The sequence below is a fragment of the Hakea prostrata genome, chromosome 7 (genome assembly GCF_041222555.1).
Source record: "Hakea prostrata isolate BN-2017 chromosome 7, UWA_Hpros_2, whole genome shotgun sequence".
In the NCBI taxonomy this organism is placed as follows: domain Eukaryota; kingdom Viridiplantae; phylum Streptophyta; class Magnoliopsida; order Proteales; family Proteaceae; genus Hakea; species Hakea prostrata.
Genome location: NC_142606.1, coordinates 24,398,992 through 24,418,811, shown reverse-complemented (window position 1 = coordinate 24,418,811; position 19,820 = coordinate 24,398,992). Strand labels below are relative to the sequence as shown.

The window sequence follows — 19,820 nt, the reverse complement described above, 5'->3', positions numbered from 1 at the left end:
CCGGGAAAAGAAGAAGAAGAAAGAGAACAAGAGAAAGAGACCGATCTGCTCTTTGAATCTGAGGTGGGTAGCAACCGCTGCTATATTTGCCGGAGAAGAAGAAGAAGAAGAAGAAAGAGACAAAAAGAAAGAGACCGATCTGAGTAGAGGCTAAAAGGTCTGGGAGGAAGAGGTGGAGTAGCAGCAGAAGTCACCGAACGAACTGAACAAACTTCTCGCCGAGATCTGGGTGGCGAACTGAGTGAAATGAACGAAATATCGTTACTTGCTACTTACTATCATATGCTGTACATTACTTAACAATCACTTGAAAAATTACAAATTACTTAAAGTTAAGTTGTTGTTAAATTATAAATTAAATTACATAAATTCCCTTATTCTTATTTACATCATTTGAAATTTGAAATACAAATTATCCAAATTAATGTTAGTGAAATGATATTATTGCCTTCAATTTGACTAAGCAACAAACATAAATATCCTTACTTAAGTCATTCAAAAACCTACTCCTCTTATAAATTATATAATTTCCCCTACTTAACTTACCTACCCTCTCCACTCAATGTCTTTCATCTCCATGAGTCTACCTTTCTCCCTCTCTGAGGGAGACAGAGCTAAGCCGAGAGATCAATTTCTCTGAAATTAAATCTAGAAATTAAAAATTAAAGGATCGTCCCAGGTTGTTGCTCAACCTCCAACATGATTCCACTTTGAAATCCCATTTGTAATCCGGACTAGCCCTTGCAAAGTCGCTGGTTACCTTTTGTTCTGTAAAAGCCAGAGAAGTCCCCAGAAAAGGGATTATTGATTCTCTTGCTGAGCGATTCCATGGCAATTTGAATAGAAGCAGCCCAAATTAACCCAATCTATAGAACCATCTTCTGCTATATGATCCATCTTGGTTTGATTGGGCACCTGCGTGTCCTTTTTTTGTTCTTGGAGAGAGGGATCTGTGTAAAAATTAAGGAAAACGATGTCTCTTTGTAAAAATTAAGGAAATTTAGGGAAGAAAAGATGGCGGATTACGTTTGATATGAATCTTGATTTTTTCAAAACCTTTTAGATGGACAGATTTGCAAGAAAATGAGGTGGATTATGTTGATTTTGAGAGTTTCTTAGAAAAAGAACAGTGAAGCCCCTTATTAGAGTGAGGGGCGAAGGGATAGAAAGATGATTTTTCCTTCACCCATTGAATGAGTTAAATGTGTTAGGGTACTTTGCCCATTTTACTGTCCACTGGGCATTTAGGTAATTTATCCACTATTTAATAGTAAAACTTACTTATGGATAACTAGTAATTTTTCATGGGGTGCCATGTAATTTAGAGGATAATAGTTGACACTCACTTAGTTTTACCATAATAATAAGTGTCATGTAAAAAACTCAAATAAAATTTATGTTTGGGAGAGAAACTTAAGTATTTTCGTCGTAACTTCTAAAAAATGGTTGTGGAAGTGTACTTCGGCGACACCAACAAAAAAGCGTGGCCTAGCCATGGTAATAGCTTAGTGAATGAGAATAAGAGGAAGATAAAAGCGCCTTTGGAGGGTTTCGCCGCTGCTCTCTCTCTCTTCACCCTGAACGCAACTCTTCTTACCTCCGTTTGAGGTGGAGAGACACGCCTCTGTAGTCTCTCCGCCTCCTCAAGTCCTCTGCTCGTCTCCGTCTCCCGTCTCTCCTGTTTCTCCTACCTCCGTCTCTCTCGTCTCCATCTCTCCCATCTCCCGCCTCTGTCTTTCCGTCTCCGTCTCTGTCTCCCATCTCCTGTCTCCCTGTCTCCCTGTCTCCCTGTCTCTCGTCTCCCATCTCCATCTCCATCTCCGTCTCCCCCGTTTCCTGTCTCCTATCTCCGTCTCTCCCTTCTCTGTCGCCGTCTCTCTTTCCTCTATTTTCTATAACCAAATCTGGATTTTTTCCCCTAAATCTGTTTCTTTTCTTGCTGATCTTTCTCTTCTCTTCCAGTTCTTTCACCTCTCTTCCAGATCTGTTGTTTGCTCCCATTTCTCTCTTCCTTTTTTTCTAGGTAAAAAAAAAATATATATTCAGGTTGTAGCGGGATTTGGTGCATACCGCATACCAACCCAGATCTAGAGTCCAAGTTCTTCTGCGGCGGGCTTTACAGGTACGCCTCTACGGCAGTGACGGATGGCAGGCCAGACCTTCTCCGCAATATTGATGCTTCCAACGCGACAACCACGATTCTGCGCTTGTATGTTTTTGTGTCCGCCCTTGTGACGTGTTTTGTGTCCGCCTTTGTGGCGTGCTAATCTCCACATTCGTGGTGTATTTCCCCCTTTGTGGGTGTTGGTGCTTAACTGCTGCTGTATTTGTTAGCTCTCATTCTAAGGGTTCATTGGGCTTGATCCATCCCTTAGCCTAGATGACTCCTTCAACTGAACGTCTGACAGTTTGGTCAATTTTCGTTCCTTGGTTCGGACTGAACCTTGTGTTTTCATGCACTTATCCGTTGTATTTTCCTTTTTTTATGCGTCTGTATTTTTTTAATTTATGAATGAAGTGTTTCTCTTCTTAAAAAAAAAAATGTGGCCTTAAATGTGGTGAAACGTCGCAAAAAATACACTTTCTTTAAGAAATGCGTCGCCAATATGGTCATACTTTCGGCGACATTTGGTGAACATGTGGCAAAAGCAAAATGCGGTAAAAGATGCAACCATCCAGAAAAGAAATGTGGTGAATATCTCGGTGAATATCTAGGTGAATACGTGGCAAAAGCAACCATTGAGGAAGAAAAAGAAAAAGAAAAAGAAAAAAAAATAACTATGGTAGAAAATCTCTTTTCTTGCATAGCATGTGTATGACTAATCGATCTATAAGTATTACTCTAAATCAAAAAGAGTTAAGCAGTTACCTAAAAAAATGTTAAAGATAAATAAATAGGCCTTTACTGTCTCTGTAGGAATAAGTCCTTATATATCTGAAATCAATTAAGGCCAAGAAAATGCGAAATGTTAGCGTCATGTCAGACTAAGGGTGTAAATGGATAATCGAAATCTGCCTTCAAATTCATCATCTGCATCTATTTAGAGATATTTGAATCTATTCGATTGCTAATAGGATGCGGATATGGTAACACCTTTTTCCCACTGATTATTATACGTCCGATAAAATTCTCCGATTTATTTTTATTATTTTTTTACTTGTGATATGTGATTTTTTTTTTTAAAGATTTTCTATTAAGATAGCTATTAAAGTTGCAAATTCTTATATTTCAAACCTTGCCCTAAAAAATAAAATGATAGAGACGTCAACAAACAATCGAAAACTTGTAATAAAATGGTATTCATACCAATTTAGAAGAATTTACTTAAGAAAATAACTTTTCGATTATTATCTGAATTCGATAAAATCGGTCCAATAATCGCTACAATATTATCCGAATCCGTCTGATTATAATAGGATGCGGATATGGTCTTACCACTATCCGGTCCAAATCCGATTTGTCTACACCCCTATGTTAGACACAAGGCCAACCAATTCGATCACCAATTAAAAAAGGAAGACTAGAATGTAATTAGAAGACCTACCGGCCTATTTAGCCATCAACAAACCATGATCTCCAATCATCAACGATAAAGTAATTGAGGGATTTGACCCATGCTTTGGTGGCCAAGAATGATTTTGCTTCAGTGGCACAAGACCGTCTTGCCGACGGTAGGATCGAGATTTGGTCGAAATTTCAATCGAAATCTCCATATCGATCATTGATTTTCAACCGAAATCTCCATCTAACGGCCGATTTGGTTGGCAAGACCATCTTGCACCATTTTGGCACAGGTCTGAAGCAAAGTCCGACAAAGAATGGCACCGTATTGTCATGATCACCACTAGTTCATTTGTAAAAGATCCAGGGGATATGTCAGTACTACTCACACTTCCTTCAGTGGACTAGGTTCTTTGCTTGTAGGGTTGAAAGCTTGCATAAAGTTAATGGAGGGCAAGGAGCAGATGGGACCTTACTTGTGTCAATGCACATGACACGTTCAACGAGATTGTTGGTCATTGGATCGAGATTGTTGCCTTTGAAAATAAATAGTTGAAATCGAGATTTCAGTCAAAATCTTGACCCAATGCCAATCCAATGGTCCGCTGAAAGGTCCTACACCATTTAATGCGTGAAGCAATGCGGCGGAAGAGATGTGAGACTTGGAGCAAATCAGCAAACTAACATTCAGGGACACAACCAATAAAGACTACGACATACAAGACTCCTTAGCTTTTCTTCTTAAGGTCCCCACAATGTGTTTGTCTCGTCATTGGATCGATGTGTTGTGTGTTGCTTTAATTGCAGCCATCAGATTGTGCAAATGTTCGAACGTTGGGGTTCAAATTCTGCCGGGCAGCATATATAAGTAATATTCCCCACCATGTAACAGCTACTTGGGAAAAAAAATTTTATACATAATTGCAAATTCATGCTGGTTTTCTTAGAAGGACAATCAATAAGTGTGAAGGTTACAGTGACTATTCTCATGTATATAGAATGTGAAACAAGTTATGCATAACTAGTCATGTCTAGTAAATGTAATATTTATGTTGACCTACAAGGTTTGATGACTTCTTCATATCATTCACCTTAAGTTTAACACAATTTATCATCAAAGTAGTTTTATTTTTGATTGTTGTTTCTATTTAATTAAACATTTATTTTGATGGAGAGGATTCTTAAGTAAATATGCAAAAGATTATACCAATCTAGAAAGAAGGCTTAAGTGGTTCATCAATAAAAGCAATGAGAGAGGATAGAAGAAATCGATAGAGCGAATTGTTAACCTTGCTAGTTAGCTAACTCACATCGTAAAATCATAAAGTTGATACACATTTTTCTTGGTTTAGTGATCAGGGGACAAAAAGATGTTAGGACATAAAACATTGGAGGACACCAAAGTATTTATCCTAAGTAAGTCTTCCTCTTTATTTGATGTTAGTTATTGGATGTATATTTTTTTTTAATCATAGTTACATGAAAATAGAGAAAATTTTCAATTGTGAGACGTTACAAAATATGATTAATTAGTGAATTTCATTTTTCAAACGCTTTTTTTGTTGTTAAAAAGTACGATTTCTCAAATAAATCATGACTTAAAATCAAACATTTTTTTTTGGAGAACATCCCATAATGCAATTGCAATTGATAGTTATTTATTTGCTAAAAAGATCATTCTTGGGTCACTCTTGCCCCCTTATGTTTGATTTGTAGTCATTGTATTAAGAATGTTGGTCATATTCTCTTCTTTTGTTTCCATATAAGACGTTGTTGGGAACTTCCCCCTCTCCACATTAACATGGATGAATTTAAAAGTGAACATTTTCATGATTGAATGGAGTTCATCAAATCAAAATTTAAGGGTGGTGGGGATATGGATAAAGTAAACCAAATTTGGAATAAATTAATTTGGTGTATTTGGAATACTAGGAATGTAGCTATTTTTCTTGGTATCAATACTTCCATACATCACACTTAAGGGTGTCAATCGGTACGATTTCGATAATTTGGTACGGTACCAACTTTGAATACCGAAAACCAGAACTGTACCGTACCGAATTTAAACGGTACGGTACGGTTTCGGTATTAAATCGGTATGGGAAAACAGTTTAAATACGGTATCTAGTGCGTACAATTTTGGAAGAATGAACTTATGCCACTTTTGTTATTAATTCATTAAGATCCTAATGAAATTGTGATCAACCAAACGATAGAATTTGAAATTAAAATAGATAAAGCAAGTAAATCTATTAATAAGGACAAAACTAGTAAATCTAAGAAGATGAGTGAATGATGACACGAAAAATTGAAATAGGGAATTAGGGATAGGGTAAAGGTAAAGTGTTTTAATTGTAAAATTACAATGTATATTCTTTAATTTGGTACGGTACCAATTCGGTACATACTGACGGTATGAATACCTAAAACCGGAACCGTACCAAAGAAATTCGGTTTCAGTACGTACCGTACCGAATTTTGAACGGTGCGGTTTTAGACGACATGGTTCAGTATGGTTAAACGGTTTCGGTACACAATTGACACCCTTAACCATACTATGAATCACTTTTCTTTTTTATTGACAGATGTCCAAAACTTCTTGAACATTCCTCAAGTTATAGATCATCAGCAACAACTCGTTGTTGCAAATCACCTAAGAGATTTTTATGTTTTCAACTTTTCGTGGATGGTGCATGGGAGAACAACACCAGAAAGGGAGGGAGGATTTGTATTCATTGAAACCCCAATGGAACTTTTATCACTGTCAATGCATCCATTGTATTGGAACCTCAACTTCTTTGATGGAATTTCTTGCTATGAGAAATGGCTTATTTCTAAGTATCTCTCTAGAAGTATCACATATACAAGTGAACTCTGATTGCATACCAGTTGTTTTGGCTCTCTAAGTCTTTAGCTCTTCTTTAGATTAGTCTAGTCTTAGTTTAGTTTGTGAAATTTGTAAGATTCTCATCGATGTAGTTTTGTTTAATTTTGTTCCTTTTCTTTAGATTAGTCTAGTCTTAGTTTAGTTTGTGAAATTTGTAAGATTCTCATCGATGTAGTTTTGTTTAATTTTGTTCCTATGATTGGTAATATTTTTGCTGCTTCGTTTTTCCCCTCTTGAGTGAAATATCCCACATTTATTCATGGTTGATTTTTTTTTTTTTTATTATGGTCCAGTTTTTTGGCTTATACTCTTATATTTAATGGATTTTTATTTGCGGCAGCTGCGGCTGGCTGCCGCCAATGGTCAGGATTTCACCAGCTTTTACATGAAAAATCCAACGGTAGGGATTAAAACTGAAGGGGTATGAATGTGATTATAATTTCTTTTTTTACTTTTTTGAAATTTACAAAATCTAACCCTGATTTCTTCTTTTCCATCAACGATGACGGACTCTTTCACAGCTCTCATGTTTCTCCTGTTCCAATCTGATCTCCATCTGCGATGACGACGAACTCTTTCACAGCTGTGTTCTTCCCATCCGATTCCTAGATAACTAACCATGCCTGGATACCTTATGGTCTTTACCTCTGTTCAAAGAAATCAAATGCCCTGGTGGAGTAATGGGCAGTTGGGCTTCAGCGTTTTCTGACCAAAATAGAGTATGTTGGCTTCAGAGATGAATAGAAGGAGTGGAAGCAACTAGAGACCCTCCGTTGATCTAATGAAAAGTGGTAAATAATTTATATTCAGAATGTTAAATCTTCTCCTTCTCCTGATCGGAAAGATTGTGCGTGCTTCAACGGCTCAATCAGGTTGTCTTGGAAACCTTTATTTCTAAAATTCATCTCCTCGCAAAGCCGCATAGATCAGATTCAAAACGATTTTGTAGTGTCTTACCTCATTACCTCGGGTGGGTTATCACCTGCAGGGCCGATCTCTGCATCCAAGACTTTGAATCGGCAACATGACCGGAAACGATTCTTAGCCTCCTTAGAAATTATGGTTTCAATGAAACGCTGATTTCAAAAGTCATCGGAAAACTTGAGAGGTTTTCTTGAATGAAAATTTGGGGATTCGTCGTCACTATAAAAATTTGAGAGGTTTTCTTAAGTCTTAATATAAAAATTTAAGCAACGTGGTCAATATTGCATTCCCTCTTTTCATACCTAAAAAAAAATAAACACATCGAGACTTAAAATTCATACATCTTGAGGCTTGTGAATAGGACTTAAAATGAAACTTCCATTGATAACAGGCTGACTTACTATTGTATAGTCTCTTGTGTTATTATTCACTTTTCCATTAAAAAAATTTAATGATAGTATTAATCCTCAAGCTAGATAAGTAGGATCCATTTTATTTTAATGATTTGATTGTTTCAAGATATTTAATAATTGTTTTTTTTTTTTTGGGTAATCCAAACTTCATTAAGAAACAGAGTAGGAACAACAACAACACAAGGCCTCAGAATTACACAGATCTGAGAGCCAAGGAGTTGAAATGTGACTAGTCAATCCTCTCTGCTGAGGTGACTACTCTCCTGGCTAAGGAATGAGCTATGAAATTACATTCCCTAGAACTAAAAGTAAAACAGCAAGAAACAAAAACAGAGAAGAAGTGGATAATTGATGAAAACCAAGAAAATTTACAATACTATTTCAGTGTACATATGAAAGGTTGGAACCGGCTTTTTCAGTTTTCTTTCTTTCGTTGTCTTGACCAAAGGATGTGAATCCCATTTAGAATGAACTAGAACCAACAACAAAGTAGGCCCAATTGCCTATCTCCACACTGCTTCTGTGGAACCATCTAAGACCTAAATGATTCTATTTTAAACATTCACATTGAATTTTTGTTTTTTAACGCATAATGCTAACGGTTGATGACAGTTACTCCTAACTCCTTAATAATTCTTCAGTTGTCATTTAAAAGATTCCTTCATTAATCTTTGTTAGGACAAAGACAAACAAATAAGCTCTCCCTAGCAAATTGTTGTGGATAAATTATCCAAAACCCGATTCGCATTGAGTTGACTAGCTCCAACCAGCAGAAAATCAACCATATTTGCTGAAAATGAAGGCTAGCATTTATGAGGCAAAGCTAAAAGGCTGACAAGCTGGGGTCTTCATTAGATATTCGAAACAATTTTGGGGGCTAAACTTTAATTTTAAGATGATTACAAAGATTGAACATTTTCCCAAGGCAAAAAGATCTAGTTCCGGTTAAATTCAAGCCGAAATTTTGATTTTGAAAATTCAAATGTTGATGAGTCCAGATCTCACCATGTGGATAGCAAGTTCCAAAATTAATATTCGAATTGAATGGCTAACTTCAAAGGCAGAAGACAACTCTGTTGAATCCAATATTCATTGATGAACTCTTCAGGTTAGAGAAGAATTCAAAGTTACTTGATGAACTCCGTTGATCAAATGATGAGCTTAGGACACCTGATGAGCTCTATATAAATCAAAAGATGAACTCAATTGATCAAATGATGAGCTCAGATTTCTTGATGAACTCTATAGATTGACAAATGAGCTCAGAATTCTTGATATACTTTTTCAATCGAAGGATGAGCTCAACAATTGAGTAAATTCTCATGACCAGAGATGAGCTCAAATACCGCAGAAATAAACTTGAGGTGATTAAACAAGCAATTATGTTGATAGAGGTAAAGCTTAATCCTCCTAACTAGAGTCTCAATTCAAATTCGAACCTGTTTAGCAGACTTGGGGGCTCGTGTTGTGGATAAATTACCCATAATCCGGTTCGTGTTGAGTAGACCAATGCCAACCAACGGTTCAAATCTGACATGAGACCGAACTGAAAGTCGCGTAAGGATCTAATCCTAACCATTGATTTCATAGCACTCAACCGATGGGTCTAGCAAGATTGAGTTAGTAAAGGAAATCTATAAATGAAGCTTGAACATAAGCAGAAGGTAACACATCATTCATTAAAAAAAACCCTACACTTTTCCACTCTGACATTTGAATCTCCTTGAGCTCCCTTGAACTCTATAACCCTAACGAGCCAGATCTGGATCAATTGGTGTGATTTGTGGTCAACAATCCTAACAAACTCTGCATCAACACAAATGAAATGGAACTTTTAAATCTCCAACCAACTTCCGGTGTTTCTTTCTTAGTACTTCATTTGGGCTAACTTGTGCTAGCCTCAATTACATCTTTGTTATTCGCAAAAGTTGTCATCTGGGCTAACTTGTGCTAGCCTCAATTACATCTTTGTTATTCGCAAAAGTCGAACCCATGACCCTCCATTAAGAAGTATGGATTTTACCACTCTACCAACCTTGCATTGATGATTTTTCTTCGATTAATGACTATCATATTGATAACTTTGTTGTTCTCAGATAGATACTTAGGAAGGCTGTTCTTCGCATGATTTTTATTTTTAATTTTTAATTATTTTTCAAAAAGAGAGCACCTAAATTCATTTTGTATCAAAATAAGAAAATCATTTGATAACTAAAAAATAATCTGTTTTTAGTATTACCTTTTACTAAATAACAGTCATCTAAAAACATAGAACTAGCCTTGGTTAATCATAACTATGTAAGGCAGTATGACAAGTTCTCTCACATGGGTTTCATCAGTAGCTTCTTCCCCACTTCTCAAGAAAGCACCAAGAGATATAACTTCAAGCAAATATCGCCCATCAGCAAGCACACCTGAAATGTCCAAAGTATTAGTTCTTTCTTATTCTTCACTACTGTTACGTCTATGGTCTCTTTACCGAACTTCTTAGAATGGTACATTGCAGAAATTGCCACCAGGAACATTCATGAGAAGAAAAGACAAAATTATCAAAATAAAAAATAGAAAGAACTCAAGCTTTTCTACTGCAGACATCGTAATACAAAGTTCAGTTGTTTGTCAAGATTTTATGACAGCAGTGGTGGAGAAACTAAACAGTCCAATGTTCTGTTGAGCAGTATGAAGTTCAACCATAATTTTTACTAAAAACAAGAAATAAGAGAATTTGGTGAATGATCAAGAGTTTCCTCCTCCGATTTTAGCTTCCTCTGGTGTATTGGAATTGAAATATCCCGTGTGTTCATTATAGGCAATTGAAAGATCAGATACTTCAATATGTTCAATAAAATCACAAACTCCCCAACTCTGATTCCGAAATTGTTCCAAATCCAAGATGAAATGATTGATTGCTTCGAGTATTAACATTTTGATTAACACAATTGTAAATAATAGAAAGCCCTGACAGATAGGAGAGAATACAAAGATAAGAAGAGCACAAGTGCTGAGATCCAAATGCCTCTTTAGAATCTCCATCTTTAATTTAATACAATGACCAAAAATATAATCCTTAGAGATGGCTTCAACGAATAAAAGTACAACTCAAAAGGGTAAGAGGGAAAGAATCAAACCAGAAAAGAATATGTAAAATGATTTTCTTTTCTGGTTTTGAGTTTGTGGATGCTGGATATGGGAAGTCCAAACAACTCTGAGATTTGAGATAATCTCAGTGAGATTAGAACTGCCTGTGCTGGTATATCATGACAGCGGGAGATGGGTCTTCTCTCATAAACAATCAGAGCTCTAGGTGGAAGGACATACAATCTTACATACACTAATGGATCAAAATTCAGTACATTTCCTTGAGCCTCTTTACTAGAGCATCTATGGATTTCTTCTTTGTATTCTGCTTGAGGCCTCTCGATGCAAAGGGTCCAAACATCCGATCTGAAGGATCCCTTATCTTCTCTGCAACAGTCACCACTTTCCTGTAGTCCAGCATGTTGTAGCTCCTCTCCCTAATCACTGGGTTGAGAAAATTCTCAGGGTTATTGCTCAAAAGTAAACTGAGCAACTGTCTCGCTTCAGCCAGAGCTGATTTCAGCTGATTTCCTTCCTCATCCGAGAAAATATGAGCTAGGTTATCTGTGAATGATTCCACCATTCGAACATCAATATCAATCCCCATAATAGCATTAATACTAAACCTCTTAACTGAATCCCCAACTAGAACACCAATGATCGTCTCAGATATATGGGAAAGAACATCTTGCAGAACCCTTTTAAGCACTTGAACTGGGAGTATCTGTTGAGCAGTGGAGACCAATGTCTCAAGATATATAATGACTTCGTTCACATACTCATTGCCATTTTGTGGTGCTTCATCAACCATCCAATTCACATTCTCAGTCAACATCATGAACCCATCAGCTTTTGATTTAAGCAAACCAGAAAGCATCCCTTCTGCTGCATCTCGGGCATTTTTGAGTAAAAATTGCTTCCTACCTCTCTCTGCCATTCTCAAGGGTATTCCTGAAAGTTGGGCAGCATGCCTGAAGAAAAAATCGCATGCCCTCTCCAAAACTGCCATGTTTGCCGCAACCTGCATTGCCTGAGAAACTCCATGGACAGAAGTATTGATAAGCTTAACCAGTTCCCCATCCAAGACCTCGTTTAAGAGGCGCTCCAAATACTTCTTCACAACATCATAAAAATCAAGCTGCCCACCATATGTCATGAAGCTTACAGAATCCTCAATGAAGGACCGCACAATGCGGCAACAATCAGGAACCGAAGAAGAAAATGGTGCAATATAGGGGAAAGCCGGAACAATATCAGATGTCTGTAACTGAAATGAGAGTACATTCATCGAATACTCATACTCCTTCTTCATTAGCATTTGGCCAAACTTATCAGCAGCAAGAGCATCTGCTATAAATTGCTGACAATCGGTGAGCAGGAGTTCATGATATTTGTCACTGTGTTGGCTCAGGACATCGAGCAGAGCATCTACAGGGTACCCATATCTACGAAGGGTCACGCCAAGCAGACTAACATAATCTTTTATCATGAGAAGATGATTAGCGGTTTGCATCCTAGAGAACTGATCCTCTAACACGGAACACATCTTAGAAACCGCAGCTTCCCAAAGAGTGTCTACTTCAAATTTGGAAATTAAACCACCACCGGTTCTGAAAATCCGATCCTCCACAATAAAGAATCCAGCAATCTGTGCGAAGAAGGTCTGATGGGATTCGAGAAAGGGAGTAATGAAGGATACCTGATAATCAGAAGTCAATTGAAGCTTCCGGTTCTCGAAATAATACTTCCTAAATCGATCCTCGAGTCCAAGGGTCTGGTGGATATGATAAGCCCTATACAAAGGCGTCAAATCAAACCCCAAATGGCTACTACCACCGTTAGTATACTTGCCGTAAGCATTGTCTCCGGCAGTAGCAGTGACGAAGTCATCATCATCTTCCTCTTGGAGTGAATAAACACAGTCTCTCAAGCTGAGCCTGCTCTGCTCTTCGGCCTGACGTTGCTTGATTCGAAGCTCCTCCTCTCTCTGCCTAGCCGACGAGGCCATCGATATAGCCACTTGACCTAAATTCCTACTAGCGATCCGGATCTCAACAAGCCAATCACCGAATTCCTTACTAACACTTTTCTCAATGTATGATCGAATAGCTGGGATCTGTTTCTCAAGCATCTTCCGAAGCGTAGAAGACGGAGTTTTCTCAAGGTAATCGCTCTCAATGGCATCGACACACTTCAATGCCAAATAGAAATTGTTAGCAGAGAGATGAGAATTGGCTCTGGAACAAAGCTCCATCAATCGCACACAGATTTGAACGGAATTTAGGGCGAGAGAGACATTACGGCTGACATTCTGAGCCTCAAGGAAAGCGAAAAGAGAAACCAAGAGAGGACGAGCAACAGACTGCAAGACTTCATTAGAATGGGAAAGAGAGGATTTGAGGGAATCGACTTCGGAGAGGAGAGATCGTAGATCATCCACGGCTTTTATGAAATCTTGATAATGTACCTTACAGACCTCCTCGATCTCGGACTCTTTCGATCGGCCGAAGTGACGGAGGCTGTGAAGTAGGGTTTCTGGTTTACCAAAAGCAAAGGCTTTTCGCACAAATGGCACTAAATCTTCGTCATTGCAGATCGCGGAGGAGAGAAGTTGTTGGTCAAGCTTATCTGAAGACTCGACATCGTTCGCCAAGGGAGCAACTTTGCGTCTCACCCTTGACGCCTGCATCATCGCTTTCGGTTCCATTGTAATCCTTGATGCCTGCATCATCGCTTTCGCTTCCTTGTTGTTACAATCGCATCTATCTTGCTTCTAGATTTACGCAGGAAATTTAGCACAGAGAGAGAGAGTTGCAGGCGGAGGAGGAGAAAAGGTGAAGAGGCGAAGACGTTCGAGTGCTGGAACCAAAACCAAGAGACCAAGAAAGGTCAACCAAAGGACCGTTATCGACGGCGGTGATTGCTTGAACCGTGTTGCAGACTTGCAGTTACTTGCTTTTACTGGTGTCCCTAATAATACCCTGTCATATCCTGTCAGTTCGAATCAGTCCAAACCCGTTGTTAGTCCAGCTCAAACCAGGCTTGATTTTTCAATGCCAAAGGGTGGGTAGGTTTGACTTACAAAATAACTAATCTATGTTTATTAATGTTGTCGGAGGAGGCTTAGACGCCCCCCCCCCGAGCGAGCCCCTAGAGGGCTATTGATGCAAATTACATTTTGCCCACAATATAGCTTTAATACCTGGCAACCTTAAACCGCATCGAATTCTTCATAGCTATTGGTGATGGGTGAATCTGGTTGTAACTATTTGATTCTCCCAATTTTCAGTTTGATTGCGATTTCAAGATAAATTGAGAGTTCAAATGAATTTAAACAATGACAAGCAATTACAACATAAGATTTATAATGGTTCGATTTTATAAGTCTACATCCACTCATCTCTTAGTTTCAAGAGAGATTTCCATTAATGATTCTCTTTCAATACAATGGGTACAGAATCAAACCCTTGTGTGAATGTGATTTGAAAGACTTATGCTCCAGATTCCCAATGTGCCTTCTTCAGCTCTTTAATCACCTAGATTTTCCGCCTTCCACATGCTTACTCAATACATTGATATGTTTTTCAAGGTTCCAGATTGGATGGTGATAATCAACCGTTTTCTTGTAATTTGAGAGCTTGAGACTATATTTCTTGATGTTGAAACAAGTGTGAACCTATTTAAACCATCATTGAATTGGACTTATATAAATAGCCTTTGAGTGCCACAACCCAATTCCAACCGGATAGAAAATTGACATAATTTTAGTATAGTTTTTAGCCATAGACGGGAATGTATCCATTGCAGATTTTTTATCAGAAGGATGTCCGTCTGAGCTTCTATGACTAGACAGAAACTAGACGGACATCTGTCTGCAGTAAGTCAAATATGGGACTTGAATTTGGCTTGGGTTTTTGCTCTTTCTGGTCAACCCTAAGCTTCATAGACCTTTAGACCTTTCTATTATGTCTTAGGTCAATCTAGTGACATAATATGCACATGATTACATATAATTACATTAGAATGATAAAGATGTCTTAAGTCGGCGCACTTAATCATGAAGGTCTTTTACCCATTACTCATTCGATCATTATCAATGGTAAATCAAGGCTTAGAACTTCATGTTAATCTTTGTAAGCTCTTGAGTTTGGTCTTGGCTTCCCAAGACTTGGACTTAGAGCATGAATATGGATTGACTGGATTAAGGTTAGTCCACTTGTTTTCATCTTTAATTAAAATAACACAACTCAATATAGCTATTAGTAATTCATGCTTGTTATCATCAAAACCAATAGAAGTTCATATGGCAAATGTTGACATGGTATTTTCCAACAATAGCCAATTGGCCAAATTATAGAAAAACCATTAGATTAAACATTTTTTTTTCAAAAAATGATGATGATGAAATTTGGAAACCAATAATTAACAAATCAGAAATTAAAAAAATGACAATCAACAATCTTGGATGGTAATTTTGCATATTAGATACAAATAGGGTGTACTTGTGGCGAATCTGTATTTATTGGTTTAATTTAAACCCGCCAAACCCAACCCGTTGATGCCCCTGTGAGTCCCACCCTAACCCCGTAACCCGGATGGATTGGGTAAATTCTTATTTTTAATTTTTCACTTTGTTTGTGCTGGTGGGGCCCAAGTTTGACATTTTCTATCGATCACCGATAAGCACGTCATCATCATGCTACGCAGGCTTTACTCATGAGCCCCTTCGGCAAAGCTAATTTGGACACGCCGTACATTCCAAGAAAACCTTTTCATTAAAATATATTAAAATATGAGATCTGGTTTTTTTGAGATCACAGGTTTTCCTTCTCCCACCTAGCACAACATAATGATGGTTCAAGCAGCTTTTTCTATAGGAGATTCTAAGGTTTCGTTTAATGGCCCAAACTGAAATTTAGTTTGGTAACATTTGGGTCCACGATCCAAGCCCGATGAATTCTTTAGTTCTTTGAATTTCAATAGTCTTGGAGCTGGGCCTAACTCACTCAAAATCTTTGTGACCTTGATTATAAAGCCCTTTATGACATTAATGAGAAGTGTAAAGTGGTTTTGAAAATCAATTGCAATTGATATGAGAGTCTTTAGAGCCATTGATCCCAAATTTTTATTGCACATTTAGGATCATTCACGGGTATTACCATGAGTGAATTAAGGTAATTGAATGAATTAATTTCAATTCATTGTCATGAGCTGGGCCTAACTCACACAAAATGTCATTACCAAAGACCCCAAAACAGGCAAAGAAAATGCAACGAGTCTTATTTCTTGAGGAATCCATAATAAAAGGATGGAAAAAGTAACTAAAATCTTTAAAGGTAGATCAAAACAAATGTCTTTTCGAATCAGTTTAAGGACCTAGAGTTGGAGGTCTATCTCTCAAGGTTTTTCTCCCCCAATTTATGATAAACAGTTGTTCCAAAGACCAATTTACTTTCAAGTTCACAAATAATAGTGTCGAAAAAGATCTCAAAATTTACTGTTAGTTCCAAGCAAACTCATAAGAACATCTTAAGTGCGAGGAAATGGAGGAGGTCAAGACTTTTCCTAAAGAGAGCTCACACATAATCAGTGTCCTTAAATTTCGAACTAGCATTCCTGCTAAAGTATGGATTTATAGTTACTGTTTCTCACCTTTGTACTTCAATTAAGCCATTAGCTATATGACACTCTACAACTCTTATATAAAACAATCAATCCACCTATAGTATTTCGCATGAAAATGATGAGAATGAATTTTATCCCAAACCTATTATCTAAAAAAGGAAAATTAGCCAAAAATCCATGTTAGATATAGATGATGAGATTACATCTATTCTTTTAAATAAAAATAACTTACATAATAAACCAAACACACACCAAAATAAAATAATATAAAAAATTGATAACTAAAGAACCTCGATCTAAGATCTTATGGCATCTCTGCTATTTGCGACTTATGAAATATCCTCAATCCGATCTAAAGGGGAAATGAGATGTTGGTGGTGTTGCCATCCTTCCTGATGAGCTTCTAATCTCTTCTTCGATGCTGTGGGATTTCTGTAGATTGTGTAGATTACTAGTTGTGCTATTCCAAGTAAAAATCCTGTCCCATTTGCTACCTGCTTAACAAATACCATAATCTTCCATCACTTTTGAGAATTATCATACATCATTTACCAATAGAGGTATTAATTTGTCTTAATCAAAGTTCTTAGAGCTTACACCAACGAAGTAATCTCTAACCAGCAACGCATAAAATGCCCAAATTCCACCGTTCAAGAACAGGAAAAACGATAGAAAAAAAGGCATGTATTCCACGCTCTTCGTAGTCACCACTGTTTTCTGCAATAATATTTTCATCAGGGGCAAGGTAAATATGGGGTGAGCTATGCCTCTTGGTTTCTACAAATTTGTTCAATACCAGTAAAATTAATTACTGACAATGATCATTTGCTACCAATGTCTTCACTGTTTTAAATTTTCTCCAATAATGACCAGGTGTTGATATTGATGTTACACTGGTACATATGGATGGAATCCATCCCTATCGAACTACCCCAAAATGTTATCATTCCTTTTCTTGTCTTCTTACAAATGGATGTATGTGAGTTTAAATACTGTCCCACAATGCACTGGCATGGATGGTGAGAAACCCACAAGTGTACGTCAATGACAACTGTTGTTGAGGTTTATGAGGAGGGACACTTACCATTGCTGCAAGTGGTGAACCATACATGACTATGTTTAACGCTGCAGTTATGAATCCCAGTACATCAATCCTCCTCAGATCTCCATGCATCGCGAAATGGGTTACTAGAATTACTGTGGCAAGGAATCCAACTTCCAGTACAGCAAGAAGAACAGTCGTCTTTGCCTTAACAAAGTGATTAATTAGATTAGATCAGTGCAGGTGAAGAAGATTATTAGAAAGCAGGTGCCGCAGTGAAGATCATATGTACCTTCATCTTTGCAGGTGCAAATACAAGGAATACAACAACATATGTTGCTTCCACCAGAACCCCGCAGCCATTGACGGTGGCAACAAGATAACTATCAGGCTTGATGATGCCGTAGTAAGTCCAAAGGGAACAACTGAGCAAAGTGCAGATGTAAGGAAGGCTTTCAAACTCTTCCGTTGATCTGTTCTTCCCTATTCTATAAAATGTTCCTCTATTTTGTATCATCACATTCAAATTTTACTTACTGTTAAGATTAGACATCTGTCTCATTCAAAGAGAAGTGGAAAACGAGAGTCAAAGAAGAAAGAACTTACATGGGAGAAAGGAAAACTAGAACAGATATGATGTTGCCTGCACAAGAAATAAATCCATAGCCGTGAGTATCTCAGAGAGCCTCTCACTGCACAAGAACTGGCTGCAAGGAATGAGAGGGAGAGCATGGACAGATAATAATACTATTACCTATGACTCCAATCCAGAAACTAAGACCTTCCATTTGCACAAATTTCTTCAAATCCTTACAGTTCTGGAAGGTAAGATGAGCTAGATTGTGGTGTGGTTTGAAAGGATAGAAGGGAAAAGATCTAGAGAAGTTCCTTTAATCTCCTGGCTAGAGAAGTTCCCAATCTGCTATTGGGTGTCACAGCTGGTGGAGTACTAATCTTCTTCAGCGTTGGCTCCACCAAGGCACCATTTTTCCCGTTTTGCACATTTTCTCTTAAATTGATACAAGTGAGACCCACGGTTAGGAACCAACCACATAAATCAATCGGGAGATCAATAATGGACTGATTTCAATTCCCAGGAGTTAGATTCCGTTTCATTAGTTACTGAGTTGCTTTGTAGTTCATTCTACAAATCCTGCTAATGGTGGATTAGTAGAGCGGTTAAAAGCCCAACTTCCCACAGGGAGGTCCTGGGTTTGCATCCATCCGCACTCCCCCCACCTTATATATAAACTCTTCGGATTAAAAAGTCTTCGGATTCAAAAAAAAAAAAAAAACAGATCCTGATTCCTGACTTTAAAGATTTATTTTATTTTTTATTTTTTTTTAATACATAGATATTTATTGAGAGGAAGAGCTGAAACGAGTATTACAGCCATTTTGTTTTGTCCTGACTTGAATTTTTGTACCTAACTTTGAAGATAAATTTGTACCAACATATTTTGGTGGACCGTCCGAAATGACCCAATTCTGGAGATTTGTGATGAAAACATAGGGCTTGGGCCCCATAACCTATTAATAATCTCGATTTATGATAGGGGTGCAAGAAGTACAGCCCCGTGGTATTATATTACTCAATGCAATGGATCGATTCATTAACCTAGTTAAAGTCTATATATATGTACCTAATGTTTTATGAGGTTATTGTGAGATTTGAGATTTTCACCTTAAGGCTTTGGATGAGAGTTTATGTAATGATGTTCTAGCGTCTGGTTGAGAAACTTTTATTCTGTTTTTCTTCTACATATAAATTTCTTTTTCTTCTTTATCTATAGACATAGCACACCGCACTAGAGAGTTAATTATGTTAACTCTCTGTGCATTTTTATTTTTTTATCTATTTTTTATTTTTTTAATGGTCTAACATATTTGAAGACTCAAAAACCAAGCATTGGCTTATGATGCACAGTTTTTTTTTTCTTTTATCTTATACCAAGAAAAGAATGTATTTTTATTCCTTCTTAATTTCAGCTCTTCATTTCTTCAAAAGTATTTTCAGTTTTTCACTAAAACCTTAACTTGTGCGTGCAAGACTTGTCAGTCCACGAAATTTGTATCCCATCTAACAGGGAGAGAAGCCCATCTTCTTCAAGGAGGCATAGGTGGGAGGAGATGAAGGAGAAGGACTGGAAGAGGTTATGGGGTTGCAAAACTTTGCTTAAAATTTATAATTTCATGTGGTGTGTTTGTGCAAAAGGAATAGCTTCAGCAAATAACCTAAGAAAAAGGCAGATTAGGGTGGATCCTCTTTGTAAGTGGTGTGGTGTGGTTTGGTAGAAGAATCAAGCAGCCATATTCTTTTGCGGTGTCATTTTTCCAGAGCGGTATGGA

At 37.5% G+C, this 19,820-nt stretch overlaps 1 protein-coding gene and 1 pseudogene across 2 annotated transcripts; both read right to left on the bottom strand.

The window, feature by feature from the left end:
- Positions 1-10,600: 10,600 nt before the first annotated feature.
- LOC149010729 (exocyst complex component SEC15B pseudogene) lies at positions 10,601-13,732 on the bottom strand (annotated as a pseudogene).
- Positions 13,733-16,579: 2,847 nt separating this feature from the next.
- LOC149010728 (bidirectional sugar transporter SWEET17-like) lies at positions 16,580-18,401 on the bottom strand. 2 transcript variants are annotated; one of them, XM_089162305.1, is made up of 6 exons: positions 18,226-18,401; positions 18,078-18,114; positions 17,764-17,974; positions 17,514-17,678; positions 17,027-17,146; positions 16,580-16,923 (listed from the first exon to the last, which is right to left on the bottom strand). In XM_089162305.1, the coding sequence occupies exons 1-6, from the start codon at positions 18,257-18,259 to the stop codon at positions 16,759-16,761; spliced, it is 732 nt and encodes a 243-aa protein (XP_089018431.1). In that variant the 5' UTR covers positions 18,260-18,401; the 3' UTR covers positions 16,580-16,758. The 2 variants fall into 2 exon arrangements, with proteins under 2 accessions (XP_089018431.1, XP_089018432.1); XM_089162306.1 differs by having other exon boundaries at positions 17,764-17,896.
- Positions 18,402-19,820: the final 1,419 nt, after the last annotated feature.

Coding starts and splice junctions, on each gene's coding strand:
- LOC149010728 (XM_089162305.1), bottom strand. CDS start 18,259: ATGGAAGGTCTTAGTTTCTGGATTGGAGTCATAG. Junction 18,115..18,225: donor TTTCTGGATTGGAGTCATAG/GTAATAGTATTA, acceptor TTTCTTGTGCAG/GCAACATCATATCTGTTCTA. Junction 17,679..17,763: donor TTGCACCTGCAAAGATGAAG/GTACATATGATC, acceptor CACTTTGTTAAG/GCAAAGACGACTGTTCTTCT.